Source organism: Schistocerca nitens, chromosome 6 (genome assembly GCF_023898315.1).
Source record: "Schistocerca nitens isolate TAMUIC-IGC-003100 chromosome 6, iqSchNite1.1, whole genome shotgun sequence".
Lineage (NCBI taxonomy): Eukaryota > Metazoa > Arthropoda > Insecta > Orthoptera > Acrididae > Schistocerca > Schistocerca nitens.
Genome location: NC_064619.1, coordinates 456,319,566 through 456,340,910, shown reverse-complemented (window position 1 = coordinate 456,340,910; position 21,345 = coordinate 456,319,566). Strand labels below are relative to the sequence as shown.

At 38.4% G+C, this 21,345-nt stretch overlaps 1 protein-coding gene across 2 annotated transcripts in view; it reads left to right on the top strand.

Annotated features, from left to right (window-relative positions):
- Positions 1-21,345, top strand: part of LOC126263041 (scm-like with four MBT domains protein 2) — a 161,470-nt gene that overhangs the window by 25,059 nt on the left and 115,066 nt on the right. For both annotated transcript variants that reach the window (XM_049960014.1, XM_049960016.1), the window contains exons 3-4: positions 7,486-7,845; positions 19,081-19,170. In XM_049960014.1, the coding sequence (XP_049815971.1) occupies positions 7,486-7,845; positions 19,081-19,170 (450 nt within the window). The remainder of the gene's footprint in view (positions 1-7,485; positions 7,846-19,080; positions 19,171-21,345) is intronic.

Here is a 21,345-nt window from a genome sequence, read left to right as displayed (position 1 = left end):
ACGCCGATCAAGGTCTCCATTGCCGTTCCGATCACCTACTGCCACCTCCTTGGAGGTGAGGCCACCGAAGAGAGAAATCCTCCACTGTCAATCACTACAAAAATGATAGGAAACTACGTCGATATCCTCATGGATGGCCGACCAGCCCAAGCTCTTGTGGACTCTGGAGCATCATATTCAGTTACTAAGTCATTTCGGAGAAGTACCGGTGCCAGTTGCAGAAACCATATTCGTTGACAGCAAAACATCTCTGCTGAAGGTGGCTAATGGGAAATATGTAGAACCTACAGGAAGATGTACTATTCGTGTGGGTACAAGTGGCCATACACAGACCTTAGAATTCGTCGTCTTACCAGAGTGTAGTCATGACGTCATTTTCGGATGGGACTTTTTGAAAGCTTCTCAGGCAATTACGGATTGTGGTCACTCGAAGATTATGCTAGACGAGATGAGATACTGTGAACAGGAAGATGCGCATCCGAGTGTGTGGAGACTGTGTGCTGGACGAAGTAATCATTCTTGCAGTCAGCGCTAGAAAATAACTGTCATGTGTCATGCCATGGATCGACACATGGATCTTGTAGTGGAATGTAAGAGAAGCATACCACTGAAGAATAACTTGGTCATCCCAGCCTCTGTTGACTCGTTTAAGAATGCATTCGGTGAATTGTGTATAGTTAACAGTTGGTGAGAACTGCAGATCCTTCCAAGACGCATGTGCGTAGCAAACGCTGAGCTGTTAATTGAAGAACAGCTGAACATCATAGAAACCTCCCATGCCGAGTCTGTGTGTGAAATTAGTGCTACTACTACAAGGCAAGATCTTCTAGCTCGACTATCACCAGATCTCACTAAGGAACAACAGAAGAAGCTATTTGCCATTCTTCAAGAGTTCTCTGAATGCTTCAATCCACAGGTGAAGAGCAAATTAGACAAATCGATGGTGAAGCACCGGATTAGCACTGGAGACCGTCAGCCAATAAGCCAGAGAGCATACCGTGTGTCAGCAACGGAACGTCGAATAATTCGCGACGAGGTAGAGAAAATGATGAAGAATGACATCATTCGGACTTCACAGAGCCCATGATCGTCACCAGTGGTCCTCATCAGGAAGAAGAATGACAGTTGGCACTTTTGTGTTGATTACAGGAAGCTTAATAAGATGACGAAAAATGACATTTACCCTCTTTCACAAATTGAAGATACACTAGATTATCTGAAGGGGGCTAAGTTTTTCTCAACCATGGACATGTACTCGGGATACTGGCATATCGAAGTAGATGAGGCTGATTGTGAGAAAACTGCACTCATCACCCCTGACGACCTGTATGAGTTTAAGGTAATGCCGTATAGTTTGTTTAATGCACCAGCAACTTTTGAACAGATGATGGATAATCTTCTATGACACCTGAAGTGGATTATGTGTGTTTGATATTTAGATGACATCATAGAGTTCTCAGAGACATTTGATGAACACATAAAAAGACTGAGGGCTGTTCTTAAGTGTCTCCAACAAGGTGGACTGAAACTTAATCCAAGAAAGTGTCTCTTTGGAGCAAAAGAAATCAAAATACTTGGACACCTTGTGTCAAACGAAGGTGTGCGGCCAGACCCAGAAAAGGTGAGATCTATAATGGAATTTCCTATTCCTAAAAGTATTAGAGATATGAGAAGCTTCCTCGGATTATGTTCTTATTACCGTCATTTTAACAAAGACTTTTGTATCAAAGCCAGGCCTCTCCAAGAGTTGTTAAAAGCTGATGCTAAATTTATCTGGGGTGGTGCTCAACTAGACTCTTTCGATATGCTGCGAAAAGCTCTGACAACTGACCCTGTACTTAGTCTGTATGATGAGAGAGCACCTACAGAACTACACACTGATGCCAGTGGGTACGGGATCGGTGTTTTCCTGATGCAAATTTCGAATGGAAAAGAGAAGGACACTTACAAAATCTGAGAGCAACTACTCAGCTGCAGAAAGAGAATGTCTTGCTGTGATCTGGGCCATGTGCAAATTTCGACAGTATCTCTATGGAAGGCCATTCACAGTTGTTACAGACCATCATTCACTTTGTTGGTTGACAGGTCTTAAGGATCCAACAGGACGACTCGCCAGGTGGGTACTACGTCTTCAAGAGTATGACATTACCATAGTGTACAAAAGTGGAATAAAACACCAAGCTGCCAACTGTGTCTCAAGAAACCCTGTGCAAGTCCATCAAGACTTCGATGAAGATAGTGACAGTCTCGCTGCATTCCAGGATCTCTCTGCTGAGCAGAAGAACGCCAAGATATCTCAAATTATGCTTGCCTTAAATTGGTCAGAGGATGTGAATGGACAATTTAAGGTATTTAGTGGATTACTTTGCAAGAAAAACTTTGATCTGCTTGGAAAGATGTGGCTACTAGTGATTCCTAAACACATACGCTTAGATGTTCTACAGAAATTCTGTGGCGCACCTGCGGCCGGACATTTAGGATTTATTAAGATCTGTGATAGAATCTGCAAGAGATTTTTGTGGCCAGGTTTATTTAGGCATGCTCATCACTTTGTGTTGCACTGTTGAGAGTGCCAGAGGAGAAAGGCAGTTCCTCCGAAACCACCTGACCGACTCATACCAATTCCATCAGCTGAAACGCCTTTCCAGTGTGTTGGGATTGCCCTCCTTGGACAATTTGTAATGTCTGCTAGTGTTAATAGAGGGATTATTGTTTGCAATGATTATCTGACACGCTATGCCATTACAAAAGCCATGAAAACAGTGGAAGCATCTGAGGCAGCCAAATTCATCACGGAAGAAATTGTATTAAAATACGGTCATTAATTACGTATAATTACGTATCGAGGGAAAGTTTTTCAATCATATCTTGTGACAGAGATAAACTGTCAGTGCAACATTACTCATCACATGACGACTGCCTACCATCCGCAAACTAAAGAGCTTACTGAACGCCTTAATAAGACCTTGGCCAACATGCTATCAGTGTTCGTCATTGTTGAGCAGAGCAACTGGGATGAGGTGCTACCTTTCGTGAAATTGCCTACAACACCGCCAAACAAGACACCATCAGGATTTACGCTATTGTTCCTGGTGCATGGGTGTGAGGCGATGGCGACGATGGACACTGTGTTCCCATTACATCCTGATGACATGGACGACGACTACGTCGGCCAGGTGTTAACGAGAGCTGAGGAAGCTCAGCAGTTAGCTCGACTCTGCGTACTGCAGGCTCAAGAAAACAATCGCCAATGGTATGACACGAGCCACCGCCCTATTGTCTACCAGACTGGTGACCTCATCTGCATCTGGTCTCTCTGAGAAGCTCCTCAGGCGCTACTTTGGACCTTAAAGATTGTAAGACAGTTGTCTAATGTTACTTATGAAGTTGAAGATTTTGACCCCGACCCAAGATGACGAAAGATCAGAGATACGGTCCACGTCCTTCGAATGAAGCCCTACAAGGATCCTGCCACCTAGGGTAAATTCGAAGCTCCAGCGGCAGGCAACAAGTGGAAAGGTGACGAAGAGCGTAGCGGCAAAAACAGTTCTGAGAAGATCACTGCCAGGGCGAGCATCAGTCATTGGGAGTCAGAGTATGCAGGACTCGTGACTCGTTCCCGGACTAGGAGGATGTAACACCGAGACGCTGTTCTCTTAAGGAGGGAGCAGTGTCACAGAAGAAGCTGAGTAGCACCATGGTGTAGTGGATGTGATACTAAACTGTTGCATGGAGGGTCATGAGTTCAAAACTCACCTGGACTGTACAATTTTAATTTCTATATTCGGTTCAAGTACATTCTACAAGTATTCACAAATGTCAAGAATCATTGTACTGGAATGTTCTGTAGCTGTATATATACAGTATGTGTTCTGGCCGGAGGCAGTTTGCTCTGCACTCTTGTATGTGCAAGTGCTAAATAAACCTTCGTTAAGTGAAGGTAGTGTTCGTCATTCATCTAATTACACCTTTGTCTATGTGACAATATTGTAGACATCCTTGCTACAGATGGACCCAATCTTTTCAAGACTGTCACCAGTGAGGGAGGGATTAGTGACCACATGCTATTACAGGAACAATGTTCATCAAGAAAGTTAGGAACATTTGGTCAAAGTGATAGTTACTAACAACTTATTTGAAGGAGACACTGACAACATTTAGCTCAGGTCCAATAATTGCGGAACATTTGCAGTTAAAGCTGAAAGACAGTGTAAACTGTGGTCTAAGTAAATGTGTACCAAATAAAATAATAAACAGTGACAGACTCACTTGGGTGTAATGATACCATTCGTAGGGTGTTGTAGAAACAGAGACTGCTATAGTCATGCTACGAAAGAGATTGCTAGGAAACACAAAAAAACTTAATAGCAGCTCATGCATCCATAAGAAGAGCTATCTCTGAAGTCTACAATATTTTTCACAGTTGTATCTTGGGGTAAGATCTTTCAGAAAACCATAGAAAGATGTGCTCATACATTAAGCCATTAGATGAATCCAAACTTTGATTCAGTCAGTCTCATGTGGATCTGTCTGGCATTGAAGTTGCAGACAGCAGACGAAAAGCTGAAATATTTAATTCACTAAGTTGTAGACAGGAACAATTAAGACACTTACACGTAAGCTTTCAGCCACAGCCTTCGTCAGATATAGAGAAACACTCACAAGCAAGCACACCTCATGCACACATGACCACCAACTCTGGCAGCTCGGGCCAGGATGCCGAAATTGGTGGTCATGTGTGCGTGAAGTGTGCTTGCTTGTATGTATAAATTGTGTGTGTTTCTCTTTTTCCAACAAGGGCTGTGGCCAAAAGCTTATGTGTGAATGTCTTTTAAGTGTGCCTGTCTGTAGCTTAGTGTCTTACCTTTACGGTAAGTAGCAACCTATCTTTTCCTACATTGTTTATATTTCTACCAGGAGTTTCCATTGTGTGAAATATTTAATCCTTCATTTAAAATGGTATTTTTGAATGACGATACTACCATACCAATTTCTGACCACCACAAGGACTCAACAATGAGAGCTACTGAAATATGTAGTCCTCTTCAATATTGAAAAGCAATTAAAAACAATGCACCAATCTCTGACAATATTCCAGTTAGATTATACATTGAATGTGCTGCAGAATTAGCCTGTTTCCTACCTCAAATTGATTGGGAATTTCTTGTGCGGCAAATAGCCCCCTTGTAGTGAAAAGCCACAGGTCACTCTTGTTTACAAAAATATTAAGTAATTAGATACATGATCTGTAGTGTATTTAAACTTAAACATTATGATGTTCCTTGAAGGAAATGAACTTCTTTCAAGGAACCAGAGCAGAATCAGGAAAGAAACCACTTGTTTGAAATACGGGGCAGGCTCTGTAGCGGCCATTAAAGTGAAGCAAATTGTGTGGAGCAGCATGTTCACCCAATGGGTGGTCCACCTGTCTCTTGGCAACAGTTTGGCAGTGGCCATTTGTGTGGACATACGGCTTGTTATTAATCACACTCATGTAGAATGTGGCACAGTTGTTGCAGGTAAGTTTGTAGACTATGTGGATTGTAGTCTTGTGTTGATTGAAGTCTTGTATGGAAGTGAGATGGGGTAGTAAGCATTTCAGACAGAAAGAGTATAGATGCTTTTGGGATGTTGTACTATAGAAGAATACTGAACTTTGGATGGGTAAATGAAATAAAAAAGAAAAAGAAATTTATGGCACAACTTGACTAAAAGAAAGGACCTGTTGATTGGACACATCATTTTGATATATCTGATTCTTTGTATTTCAGAGTCACACAGACCATATAATTTACTCCTTTATTTCACTAAAGTAATAATTATGTTATATTTCTGTACATTAATTACACTAGATGTAAAATTATGCAGAATACTTAATATACTCATTGTCCATGTGTGAGTGTACCTTCTTCCATGGTAAAAACAGTGGGTTACAAGCTTGCTAGGTAAATGGATGTCTGTGTCCTGCTTTGTGGTTATATAAGAACCTCCAAAGCAAATGAGTAATAACCACATGAATGGTGCATGTTTTTGTGAACAGGCAACATTGAATGGGTTAAATGAACAGATTAACTTTAAATAACTGATGTTAGTAAGTGACTGAGATAATGGAACTGGCATTGTCATGTAGTTATTGGCAGTTACTAGTTCACGGTAATTAAATGATGCATTACAACATTTCTGATACAAGTCAGAAGAGGAAAACTGCAAACAAATATTTGACACATGTGTATTAGATAATTAGCATCTTATTGCCTTAGTGGTACTTACATGATTTACTTGTAGACTTTTGCTTAGTGTACTGTACTCTTTTCTGTGTACTCTTTTCAAATTTATGGGATTGTTATAATTTTTAATTACTTGGAATTGCATGGGTTGAAATATTTCTTATTTGAACTCTACATGAAATAAGCATGAAGCACACCGAGGACGGGTCCAATTTAAAGATGAGTAATTACGGTATGGTTGTGCATTACTATGGACTCTATACCTGTAGTAGTTGGAAAGGCAAATGTGGCAGTGGTAATAGTGGCTGTCATATGCTTAAAAAAGGGAAGAAGATTGCTTTTATTTGCAGTTTTCCAGTGGGAAAGGAGTGTGGGGTCATCAGCTTACTTTTTTCCCTCCATCCTGCCACAATTTCGCCGATTGTGCGAACCTTTTCACCTCACAATAACACTAACTTTCAATATCCTAGTTGTTTGTTGTATATGTTCCAATCTCTTGTCTTCACCTACAATTTTCCCCTTCACAGTTCCCTCTGTTACCCTGGAAGGTACTTCCTGATGTCTTGACATACTGCTTATCATCCTGTCCGTTCTTATGAATATTGTTTGCCAGATATTCATTTCTTCTTCCACATAACTTTCAGCATCTTTCAGTAACACCACATCTCAAACAGTTAGATTCTCTACTTTTCCAGTTTTCTTACAGTCCATAATTTCTTTCCATACAATACTTCCACACTCAAGATATACAATCTCTAAAATTTCTTTTCCAAGTTAAGGTCAAGGTTTGGTACCTGTAAGCTTCTTTTAATGAGAAATGCTCTCTTTTTCCTGTTCTAGTCTATGTCTAATATCCTCTGTTCTTCAACTGTTGTTTTGCTTCCAAAGTAGCAGAATTCCTTCGGTTGTTTACCATGTGGTCCCCAGTTTCGATATTAAGTTTTTCACTAGATTTAGATTTTCTGTGGTTTTGCTAAACCACGTAAGGAAAATTCAGGATGGTCCCTTTTAAAAAAAGCTGTATCCAGTGCTCCATTACCAATGAATGAGGTAGTAAACTCAAATCTTTCTTTCTTCCTTCACACTGGAACTTATACTTCACTGAAAATGAACTGAATGTCAATGGATTATAGGATTGTGTGCTATTTGTATCATATTAGTCATTCATTTATAATTTTGTGCCTTACGTGACTAACATCTGTATTCTTATGTGCACACCAATAGTTGTTGTAACTTACGAAGTGTGTTCTTGATCCAGGTGGAGCGGTCTCTAGCGTCTGGCCTTCGTCCGGGAACAGTCGTGGAAGTACCAGACCGAAGTGGAGGTGGATACTGGCCTTGCTCATTGACCTTAGCCTGTGGCCCCCTCCTTCGCGTTCGACCTCTGGGTCTCGGTCCTCAAAATACTGCACTGCAATTCTGGTGCGATCCAGATAAAGTAAGGGTCCACGCGCCGGGATGGGGTGCTGCAAATGGTTTGCAGTTGTTACCTCCACCGGAACTGCTCTCGGCAGCAGGAGACGATGCAGATGTTGGGGCCCTGCAAAGAGCAGCAGCTGAGGAGGCACGGCAGGCTGCTGCAGCTGTTACACCTGTCACTGAAGAGCTGCTAGCTGGGGTCAGTTCATAGCACTGTTTTGTTTAGCCACTCTTTCCAACTTTCAGCCATGCAGAGTTACTAAGATTCTCTGTCTAAAATATTACAATTACTTCATTCGATTAAATTCAGCTTGTTGAAAAATAATCGTTTCAGTAAAATATTTATTATATTCTTCTCTTCAACTTATTTGCTGTACACATATTAAGTTTGTACTCTATTATATATGAAAACTATTCCAGTGTTCCAGAAACTATTGGATGTTGTTTGTAATTGAGACAGTGAGGCATTAGTTTGTAAATGTTTTCCTTAGATAGCATTTCGTATCAACTCACCCGTAAAAATGTGGGAAGGCAGTTACTCTCTTGCAGCTATTTCATGTGTTGCACACACAGTTAACAACGTAAAATATGCCAATCTCTCTCTCTCTCTCTCTCTCTCTCTCTCTCCCCAATTTATGGAGATACACCATGCCTCATTGAGTTGCAGGTGAGTGTCTGTCTTTCCTCAGTTTTGTTTGTTGTTTCCAACTTAGCATTTATACAGAAATTTCTGATACATATTTCAGCATTCACTTGAGTCTTTCTATCTTGAACTGCTGAAGCAGTTGCACCTGCATGTTGTGAGAAATTGTTTCAGTGGTAGGTCATGGTGAAATTTGTGGAGGATTATAGTTTTTTGTTGTACCCTAAGAAGGAAACATTGGAAATAAACATTCTATGCCACCAAAGGCATTCATTTTACAAACTTGATAAGGTAAGTAAGGAAAAGATGGTGTGGTAAACAAATGTTTACCGATCTTTTGATGTCTGTTGTAATTATCCACTAATAAAGAGCCAGCCATATTACTAATACTGATCTTTACAGTTATAACTTTCAAGCTCTTCTGTAAAAATGTCTTGAGCATTCCGGCTTGCCACATCGTGCGCTGACCTGTGCTGCACTGTCTTTTGTCACCATGCAGCAGCACTACTGTAATATTGCTTATTCTTTATGTTTTGCTGTCTCTTGTACTGAACACCATACCAGACTAATTTGGAGCAACTAGTAACATTACTGATCTTAGTACCTTGTAAGATGCCTCTTTTCTTGTTCATTTGATGTTCAAATAGATGCTTAGAACAATTTTAAAGAATTAAGACAACACTGGTGATAAGGATTCAATCAACACATATTTATTTCCACAAACACCCTCTGATGATTAGATAGCTGTTACCAAGATCCACAACTTTTGCAAGGTAGCACTTGATAATTAAGATATTTTGATTAACTATTACGACATATTCTTCAAATGGCATTAATATTGGTTGTGCTTTCAGGAAAATATTTTTAGATGCACACTTTTCTCCCCATTTTCTGGTAAAATCAACTGAGAATATAAGACATTTCATTAACTAACATATTTTCTCAATAATTGTATACATTTTTGAATATAGAAAATTAGGGCTGCATGATAATAGCACTGTATGTACAAGAGGCTTTGGTTCTAAAATTCCAATGACAGTTATGATGTTAAATTGAAGCATGTCTTCAATTACAAAATCTTGAAAGAAATAGATATTCCTTACACAGAGAATAAGGACTTTCAAATGGTGTATTTCAATGCTAATGTGAACACAAGTAACTTTTCTTTGTCATAGGTACACATTAACAAAGTTAAAGTGTTGTGTTGCGTTAGTAGCATACATTAATGGATCATGGAATTATGGCATCTTCCTAATCTCACTTGGAGGCTCGACTCTCCCTAGTGAACAACATTAATATTATATGACAGTTATATACTAATGTTGGTAGTTGTCTTGCAGTGTGGCCAACAATATTGCATGTTATGCATCTCTCTATGTCAGTTTCAGTATGCCAAACAGATTGAGCTTCTAGTCGTCTGTTTGATAATGTCTCCCAAGTACTTCAGATATTCAGGTTTCTCTGTACTGACACCGGTATTCATGTGTTTTCTGGGCAGTTCTTCCGCAGTTCCTGTATATACAGGTCATTAGGATAGTGTCAGCTTTTTCTCTGAGTTCTGTTCTTGCTGAGTTGGTCTTAGGACAGCAGTGTTGTTCTTTGACAGAAGTACTGTTCCAGATGAACTGCTAATCCAAAAACATCCTAAATCCTATCACATTGTGATACAGTTATGTTGAATTCACCATTCTTTAAAAGTCTTGATTGTAGTAAGTATTTGGTTGACATCCGATTGATTCCTTCTGACTGAAAGATCTGTGCTCTTTTTACATAAATTTTCATGTATTAAATGTTGCTTCTGATGTAACATAACTCATACTTAGGGCTAAAACATAAAATCACTTGAAATTATTTGTATCTTATCATAATAATCATTTTACTTGTATTTACACTTTCTGTTGTCATCCTGGGAAACAGATTTTTGCCTTTGTGTGTGTGTGTGTGTGTGTGTGTGTGTGTGTGTGTCTATATATGTGTGAATATATGACAGATTGTGTGAGGAATATCTTTCATGAAAAATCCCACCAAGCCTGATATGAGAGTACTACTCCACTTGTTTTTAACACCTGCTAAAAATGACCTTTGGCAGTAATTGAACTATTTCAATTCAGATAACAGGTTTCCCATAAAAGATGATGTTTTGTTTAATATGAATTAATTAAAACATAAATAAGAATAGGTCAGTTACTTTCAAAAGACATTGCCTTGACAAGATATGATTCCCAGTTCATATTCTTCAGATCAAATACACTCATTTAATATTCATAATAACCCTATCCTATTTTTTGGCTCTTTTATTGTAAATATTATATACTTTTACCATTATTCGTAATGTCAACCCAATTCAGACAACATATCAGAGATGAAGAGCATGCGTGTAGAACAGGCTCGTCCAAACTGTGCCCCTGGGGCGCTAGCGCCCGCGATCGCTCGCGGCCAGCACTTCGGGCGAATTCGTATGTTGTCGCAGTGGCCGAGCCGTGTCGCTTAGCTGGTCGTGCAGACCGCCCGCCGAGCCTCGCCATGCCGCTGTTCGCAACTATTGCAACAGATAAAAATTTATTTTGCCACCACACATCGCTGTCCTTTTCAGCGGAACTGGGGGAAAGCGCATCTAAGACCAATCTTTTTTGTTAGTTTTTTATTTGAGTCTCAATGAATGAAAAATTTAATTGTTAAAGTGATAAAAGTGTTTTAAAAACAGGATTGTACAAAATTAATTGTATGTTCTTTTTTGGCATGGTATGAGCAGGAAACAAGTGGGCAAGGTTTGTGTGCAATTTACAAATGATCACTGAAATTTAAGAGAAAAACGAGATGTGAAAAATGACTTTATAACATTGATACAATAAAAATGTCTTAAGTCCTCAGGATAATCTGCCCCCTTCATAAACTGGGCAGAGCAGCAACTATCAGGTTCCGAGTTAATTGCTTCATTTTTTTCTCCTTTAGTTTCCTATGAGGCATCTTCCTCTTTAACTATTCTATTTTCTTTCAGCTTTCTCCTGCTATCTTAGAGAGATATTACCAACATGTAGGGTAGTTGTTAAAAAAGGTACAGATATAACTCTATTTCGAATACATAAGTATAGCATAATCTTCGTAAGTTGTCGCAGGAAAGTCAAAATCTACAATATTAATTTAAAAAATACTGGAGTACAATAAAATCAGTCATTTATTTGTACAAGCTTTATAGAAATTATCCAAATAATTTAATATACTTTTTATATGGAATACTTTATTTTTTCCTTCCATATAAACAATAGGTTGGGTTTTATGTATGTTTTATAGGGCAGGTTAACTACTGGAATGATTAATATATTTTTCTAAGTACAGTAGTACCCATCACATGTTGGGTACGTATAGAATGACCAAGTACCCACACATTTGTTAAGGTCAACAAAACTGGTAAAGGCATTTGGACTAATGATAGCAACTAAATGATGGATAATGTATGACTACCAGATCTGTACAGGCTATCCATAGGGATGGGTAAGGATCAGTTTTCGGGGTCTGTGACGGTGAAGCCGTGACAGTCTGTTCCGTAGAGAATGCTGACCATCGTCTCCCTGCATCACAGTGAAAGACCTTAGCAGAAGGGGAACCTTGGATGGGGAGGTGGGAAAGGAATCTCTCTTTGGTGTCTACCACCTTTTTCTTCTTGATCCTAATGTACATATACTTTCTTCTCCATTAGGAGTACCAGTTCTACCCTCCCTCTTTCCATATGCATATGGCAGTACCACTGTAACCCTTCTTTTATGCAGACAATATAGTGGTAAAGCCATGTGAGTGTGACAAAAATGACGTAGTGACACGGACTAAAGTCTTTTTTCTCATTAAGACATTCAGTTTTCTCCAGTAAGTTGAATGGCTGTAGCTTGTATTAGTGACGTCATCTGAACATAGGGAAGATAGGACAGAAAGAGGTACTAGTTAAGAAATTACAAAGTGACATACTAATATAAGCTAAGTTGGTCAGAGGCACATATATAACACATAAATAATAACAGGTTGAGAAACAGGCGTGATAAGAGAAAAGGGGGAAGTAAGAAACTATCATATTATGTACATTTTGGGTAAGATCATTAGGCTGAGGAGAAATCTTCAATACTAGAAATGGGAAAAATTGTACAGACAGAGACTAGACGTATCATTGTAAGCTTGAAGCTGGAGTGTATCCAGATTTGTAGATGGGTGGGAGGGTGAGAGGGTAGGTTTACCTAGGAAGAAGGGAACCTATAACTGAGGTCAGGTGAATCAAAAGAAGGAAGGACCTCAACCAATTTGATAGGAATGAGAGGGTAGGTTTACCATGAAAGAAGGAACCTATAATCTGTGATCAGGGGAATCCAAGAAAGGAAGGACCTGAACCTTTCTATTAAAAAAAAAAAGTAAAAATAAAAAAAAAGGAGCAGAAGCATTTACCTTGCGAAGGCAAAACAGCATGCTCAATGTATCTATCCAGAGACTTAAATGAGAATAAAGTGAATACAAAAACACAAAACAAGGAAAGTAATCTGAATGAAGATAGGGAAGTGGTCTCCAAAATAGTTAAAGCATGTGGGCTTATCATGACGCGATTGATTCCTTAGACTTTCCCTTCTTGAATACACGTTGAACGAGAACAATTCTGAGATTTGTAAATGTGGAAAGTAAAATAAGATCAAATACCAATATGTAACTGCCCGCCTGGTTAGCCATGCGGTCTAACGCATGGCTTTCCGGGCGGGAAGGAGCGCCTGGTCGCCGGCATGAATCCGCCCAGCGGACTTGTGTCGAGGTACGGTGAGCCGGCCAGTCTGTGGATGGTTTTTAGGCGGTTTGCCATCTGCCACAGCGAATGCGGGCTGGTTCCTCTTATTCCGCCTCAGCTACACTACGTCAGTAATTGCTGCGCAAACAAGTTCTCCATGTATGCAAACGCCACCGTTACTCTACCGTGCAAACATAGGGGTTACACTCGTCTGGTGTGAGGTGTTCCCTGGAGGGGGGCCGTGTCCACCGGGGGCTGATCCACACAATAACACCGGGTTCGGTGTGGAGTAGCGGAGGGATGAAGTGGACTGCGGTAGTCATTGTGAGATTGTGGACCACTGCGGCTGCGGCAGGGGCAGAGCCTCTCCATCGTTTCTAGGCCTCCGGTTAACATACAATACAATATGCAACTCCTTAAGGTAAATGGCAGGGTAAATTTAGCATCTCATGGTGATTAGCAAACCAAAATTTATTTTAAACAAGCAGAGTGTGAAAGTTGGAGAAAAAGTATATGAAAGAGAAAGTGCCTCTTGTTTAATTAAGTTTTATCTTAAGGGAATATCTATCTTTCTGAGATACAAAGATAGAAATCTTTACATGGTCAGAAACTAAATGGCTTTTAAGCCATGGTGACTAATGTTAGACAATTGATGACAATTATATATATCGGTGTGATGTTAAATGAATTGCATTGAATTTAAGTCACATGAGACCTCAATATAGAAGTGAAATTAATGTATGGATTGCTTATAACAGAAGCCACACAGTCTCTAGTTGCATAAGTTTTTCCACACAACACCTTTTGTTTTAGTGGGAAAATCTGTAGTGGTAATGTTGCTATAAAGCATAGCAATACATCTCACTTTCTTTTTGCTAGATCGATGAAATATGTGTTTGTGAAAAATATGACTTTTATTAGTAGTAGCATGAAGAGCATCTACTGTGCCCAGGTTTGCTGTAATTTATGTGTAAATATGAGAAAGAAAAATATGGGCACACCGGAGAAAGTGATGACAGATGTGTAATTTGAACTGGTCGCTGAGGGGTCACCCACACTTTGCAGTCATGCTTTTGGGGCGCTGTTGACTCCAGAGAAAAAAGGGGCCTGACAATAGTCGTTAAACACTAAAGAAAATGCTATGCTATCTCGAGTTAAGTACGAACTTATGGTTTTGGTCAAGCATTGAAGCATCATGTGTTAACAAGTTGTCTGAAAAGCTTTGTTAATTATCAGTTGTTGTGAATTGAGAACTTGCTAAAATTTAGAAGAATTATGGAAATGGTGTTTTGTGATTTCATAGTGAGTTGTTTAAACATAGAATCTCTCTTACATGGCACTGCGTAGCAGGAACACAACATCAAGAGAAAACAAGACAGCAACCAGGAAATTTTGAAAAGAAGGCAAATATTATTACAGGGAATGAATAAAGACTTGGCATCTCGCCATATATTGATCACTTAAAACCAACCTATAACCGTGAAAACGCCTCAGAGTTTAGAGAGAACCTTAGTTCACTTGTACATAAGTTCCCCGATCATACTGTAATTGTAATCCAACAATTAATTAGGAAAATTACAGTTTTGTTAATGGTGGGCATGATAAAAACATCCTGTGGAATATTACTAAATGCCTTCAATGGAAACTATCTAGAACACATAGTTAGGAATCCCACTTGTGATGGAAATGTATTGGATCTAATGGCAACAAATAGACGTGACCCCGTTTGAGGATGTCCACATCAAAACTGGTGCCAGTGACCATGACACAGTGATGGCAACATTGATTACCAAAGTACAAAGGACAACTAAACCAATCAGAAAGATATATATATTCAGTAAACTAGATAAAAAATGAGTAGTGTCATATCTCAGTCAGGATCTGGAAACTTTCAGTTCCGGCTAGGAGCATGTAGAGGAACTGTGGCTCATGTTTAAAGGAATAGTTGACCATGCACTGGACCGATATGCACCCAGTTGAACAGTTCATAATGGGAAGGAACCTCCATGGTATGCTGGCACTGTAAAGAAACTTCTCTAAAGAAACAGAGATTATTTCATAATAGGTTTAAAACAAAGCCTAGTGCTATAGATAGAGAATTCTGGTTGTATGTAAAGGCTGTTAGTGGCACCAAAGTTAGTGTCCAGTCCCTAGTGAATGAGACAGTACCTGAAATTGAGGGTAGCAGAGCAAAAGTTGAAATGCTCAATTCAGTTTTCAAATGTTCCTTTACAATGAAACCCCAGGAGAATTGCCCCAATTTAATCCTTGTACCACTGAAGAGGTGAATGAAATAATACAAGTATTAGTGTCAGTGGTGTTGTTAAACAGCTGAAATCATTAAAATCGAACAAAGCTCCAGGGCCCGATGGAATCCCTGTCAGATTCTATATTGAATTTGCGGCTGAGTTAGCCCCACTTCAAACTATAGTCTATCATAGATCCCTCGAACATAAAACCGCGCACAGTTCTTGGGGAAAAACACAGGTAAGAAGGGTAGTAGAAGTGATCAGCAAGACTGTTGTCCAGTATCCTTGATATCGATTTGTTGTAGAATCGTAGATCATATTCTGAGCTCAAACATAATGAGGTATCTTGAATAGAATGACATCCTCGATGCTAGCCACCACAAATTTTGAAAACATCAATCATGTGAAACCTAACACGTGATTTTCTCACATGACATACTGAAAGCTCTGGACCAAGGCAGTCTGGTAGATGCAGTATTTCTTGATTTCCACAAAACATTTGACTCAGCACCACACCTGTGCAATTGTCACATGTACTATCATATGAGGTATCAAGTGAAATTTGTGACTGGATTGAGGGCTTTTTGGTAGGTAGAATGGAGCATGTTATCTCAGATGGAGAATCAACTTCAGGTGTAGAAGTAACGTCAGATGTGCCCCAGGGAAGTGTGTTGGGACCGTTGCCATTCGTGTTGCATGTTAATGACCTTGCACACAATATTAATAGTATCTTTAGACTTTCAGTAGATGATGCAGCTCTCTATAATGAAGTACTACCTGAAAGAAACTGCATGAATATTGAGTCATATCTTGATAAGATTTCAAAGTGGTACAAAGACTGGTAACTTGCTTTAAACATCCAGAAATGCAAAATTGGGCCCTTCACAAAATGAATAGTATCCTATTCAAAGTAAGTGTCCAGTCCGTAGTGAATGAGACAGTACCTGAAATTGAGGGTAGCAGAACAAAATGTGAAATGCTCAATTCAGTTTTTCAGATAGAATCGGCAAACTCATACAAACACCAGGCTGAAACACTTTGTAGAGATATGAAATGGAATTATCACATAGGCTCTGTCATGGTTAAAGCATGTGGTGGGTTTTGGTTTATTGGTAGATTACTGGGGAAGTGCAGTCAGTGTACAAAGGAGACTGCTTACATATTTCTTGTGTGTCTGGTTTTAGAATATTTCTCAAGTGTGTGGAACCCTTACCAGATAGAACTAACGTTGATCATATACAGAGAAGGTGTGCACAAATGACGACAGATTTGTTTGATTCGTGGGAGAGTGTCACAGAGTCATTGAAGGAACTGAACTGGCAGACTCTTTAAAATAGACATAAACTATCACAAGAAAGTCTATTGACAAAGTTTCAAGAACCAGCATTAAATGATGACTCTAGGAATATACTACATCCCCTATGTGTCACTCACATAGGGATCATGGGGATAAGATTAGAATAATTACAGGACACACAGAGAGATTCAAAAAATCGTTCTTCCCACTCCAAACATGAATGGAATGGAAAGAAACCCTAATAACTGGTACAGTGGGATGTACCCTCTGCCATGCACCTCATGATGTAGATGTAGATATCCCAGCTGTATTTATTTCGAATATGTCTTATACCCATGTGAGCAATGCATTGACTGGTGCAAAGCACACGGTTCATCGTGGCCGCTGCCATGACACTCCTTGTTTATGGTGGTGAACAACAGTTGGCTGTGTGTTTGTGTGTTGTTTTTTTTCTGCTTATTCGTGAGTAAGAAACAGTTGGTTTGTTTTAAAAAAGATTTAGTACGTCACTCGAGAGTGACAGTGAGGAAAAGGTTACTAGTACCTTCAGAGCAGGCTAAAAACCAAGAGAAATGCCGTAAATATGGTAGTGACGGTAGCATATCAAAAGTGGCATCACAATGATGGACTTTGTAAAGCCTCTGAGCATTCTACTGCAGACTGTAAGCATTTCTATACAGCATTTTGTAACCACAAAACTAAGGTGGAACAAGTTTTATTTATTACAAATTCTATACAGGTACAGAAAATACAATGTATTAGGGAGAAACAGAATGATCGAGAACTGGTATTTTCTATTTCTTACTTTATTTAGAGAGAAGGGTGGCAGGGGCAAATTAAAAATGTGTGCAGCATTTTGCAAGTGAATTGTAAACATTTTCAGTGACTTTCTGCATAGTATTTAAAAATCTATTCTTGGAGAGGAGAAATTGGGGATGGGAAATGTATTAATATTTGGACTGATGGGATCAAGGAACTGATTTGTTAACACATCCTGAGTTTCAAATGCTGTTCTGCACACTGTATATGAGAGAAATGTAGGTTAACCAGTATATACAGATAGTATTGTTGTATAAGTTTCTTGTAATAGGTGTACACATTATGTGTTGTTGTTGTTGTTGTTGTTGTTGTTTCATTATGATAAAGAAAATTTGTCAATTCTTGACCAGCAAGTCTGGTTATGTAAGCCACATATTAGTAACTAAAAAATTACTGTTGTTGTAATTTGGATTTGTTGTTTCATTCAGACTCACAGTTGAAAGTATTTACTGTCCCATCTACCGATCAGAGTAATGTGGAATTTATTCCTTGAAGCTAAAACAGAAAATGAAGCAGCCCATTTCTGCAAGTACCAGCTTTATTACCAAGGTTTCGCTCATGAGTTTAACCTTGGATTTGGAACACCACGCACAGATATATGTAGTTATTGTGAGGAACGCCAGCAGCATTTGAAGTGTGAAGAGGGTGGAGAGAAACCCAAGACAATAGGTTATGAACTTCTTGTACATAAACACTGTGCAAAGAGATTTTATGAATTCATGAAAGCAATGGTAACATGTGATGATACAGCTTGTTTTCTGTTTGATATGATGCAAAACCAGCCTTTGCTTCATACAGCTTTGAGGGAGGTGCTTTTTTATCGGCACCTCTGACAGTATTATCTGGGTCTTGTTCGTCACTGTGGCATCAGGTCAAAACAAGATAAAACTGATGTGTCATTTTACAGCTGGGGAGAAAATGATGCTATGTGAGAAAGTTCACAGGTTTGCAGTGTGCTGTTTCACTATTTGTTTGAGTTCTGTACTTCAAACCCACAAATAAAGAAAATCAACCTGCATCCACTAAAGGAGGAGAAGTTGAAAGACATTAAGTCACTTTTAAGTAAGTTAGACATTACCGAGTGCCATCATGCAATACCATTCTGGCAAAAGGTATTGTCACAAAGCGAAAAAGATGCAATAAATGACTCTTCTGATGATTAGCTCTGAAAGATTGTATTACCTTCATGTGAGAAATGTCTAAACTTAATAAATTGCTTATATCATTGAGTATTAGCCTTTACACAAACAATCCTTAAAATATTTTCACTTCCAAAATGTCTTAACTCCAAGGCATATGACGCTGTTACTACCACTTGTAATGGTGGAGGATTTTGAAGAATCAATGCCAGTGTCAACAACGTAGTTATGAATAAAATATGTTGTAATGATAAGTCTGTTTCAAATTAATTATCTGAAAATAAATATCATATTATAAAAATCGCTATTTCTTGGATTTGAGACACTTTGGAAATAAGCTCTTGAATTCGTTAATCACCAAATGTCCTGCTGAATCTGATTAATGATGTCAGTTATAATTTTTCAACATTATTAAAGTGTAGTCTGATGACTCTCAATGATCATAGATTATCAAGTGAAGATCATGTGAAAACGATGTTACTATGTTGTGTGTGATGTGTCCATTGTTGATTTGTCAAGTTTTGGTTGCAGGATGGATTCATACCAGTGGACCGCATCAAACAGGGGATGAAGGTGGAAGTGCAGGATAGGATAAACCCTTATCTATTATGGGTAGCAACGGTGAGCTTTTATCAATTCTATATACTTTTTATTTTCATTTGGTCTTTCTTTTAAGATTATCATCATTTTAATCAATTTGGAGGCAAAAATACTCCTTTAAAAAAACGTACATTTCTCCAAGCATGACTGCTAATTCTTTTACATTGTGAAATGTTCTCACATAAACAGTCTGCTTTGCAAAACAGGAGCTGACTGTTGCAAACTGTGCATTTAGGTATTTACTCTTCATCAATTATTGTTAATGTGTAATAAACAAAGGATTCTTTCAGAATGTACTATATATTCTCATAGGATTTGTTGGTATCATGCATTTATTTAAAGGAACAGCTTCATCCATTCAAAAGACACAAAATGGAGAAACAGTCTGTATGTGAAAAGCACCCTCTCATCCACCATTTGTTAATGTCTGTGTTACACTACAGCACACATTTTCAAAAGACTTTTCAAGAAATGAATGGAAGTAATTAAATAGTGAATGTTTTCTGTTGACACACTCATAGTCGCAGAAAAATAGCAAAGGTTTGTTTACCTTACTAAAAACTTTTTTATCTGTTCCAACAGCCTGATTTGCTTTTCCATGGTTTTTACCAAATCATTCTAAGCATATACCAGAGTGGTTGTTTATTACAAACCATAGCTGTTGCTGTCCTTATTTTCCCACATGTGTATCTGAAATTAACATTTTACATACTAATATCATTATTTGTATTTAATTATTATTCATTAAATTTAACTAAATGTTCCATGATCGCATTCAATAATGTTACAGTGTTCCTGTAGAGTAAAAAATGGTATTAAAAAGCATGATATTTATTTAGCAAAAACTTAAACTTTGGGTTCTGCCTTACAGCAGGTCTTGTCATGGGTGAAGCCTCATCAGAGACGTCCACCGCATGAGCGTCTAGGGAAGTGATTCCTGTGGTGGTTTCCCATTATTTAGCAAAAGATGAGCTGAAAAGTGTTAACTTTGTCTTCTTGTCTTTGTGACCAACATCTAGATCTACTACAGTAAACACAAGTTGAGACTGATTGCTGTACCTTCTTTCACTATTTCTTACCTGTTAAAGGTAAAGAATATTGCTCCTCATCAACTTCACCAACTTTTGATGAATTTCTGTTGATGATAAACCATCCAAAACATAGAACTTTATGATTACACAAAGTCCGTTTTATCTGTCATAATGAAATATACCAACTTGACTACCTTTAAAAGCCATTTGAGCAAAACTGTATTGTGCTAATCAAGTTGACAGTTGAGTTTTGTTGTTCTGTAACAAGTCCCAACATAACAAAAACAAAGTTATATTGGTATCAACTCTATATCTGTGGCAGCCTGAGAACTTCCCCTGGACTATCATATTACCGTGATACTGAAATGTTGCTCCTTTACTTTCTATAACCACTGTAGGTGTTGTAGCAGTTTTCTGTTTATTGTCTGTTGTTTTTTTATCTATTTATTCTCTTTACCTTCATTTTCTATTCATTCCTTTTGACCAGTGAGCACCACTCTCACTACCCATACTGAATGTTCTCATGTTCATTTCCTTCCTTAGAGTTCAATAATTTCATTCTTTAATCATTTTTAATTTTGTGGTGTATAATTACACTATCATTTGCATCTATAGTCTTATTATGTGTGCTTCTACAGCTCACATTTCTTATTTCCTGTTACCTTGGCATATTCCCCTCTGTACACATTTGCTGTTATTGTGATTGTAGCACACAAATATTTATAAAGCTGTAGTACTCGGAATGCACAGCTGCATTTTCAGTTGAACTTTTCGCCTGTCAAATTCAGCTTAAGTTTGATGAAGAAAGAGATACATTTTTCTTTTTATTTTATTTATTTGTTTATTTTTATTTATTATTATTATTATTATTATTATTTTTTTTTTTTTTTTTTTTTTTTTGTGTCCCAAACTTTTACAGGTGTTATGCTAGAACAAATAGAAAAGGTACTGGTGTACATATGTCAATAAACAAATAGATGTTGAAAAATAGATCGATCATTTTGTCATATGAAAGCTATTTGTTGGCACTATGGGAAGTGCTCAGTGTGATTACCACTCATTCTTAAACATCCTTCAGCCCTCCTCAAAGAGTAGCTCAGCTGTGCCAACACATCTCTTTGCATTTGGATACGGTCACATCTGTGGGAAACACACTCCTGTAATG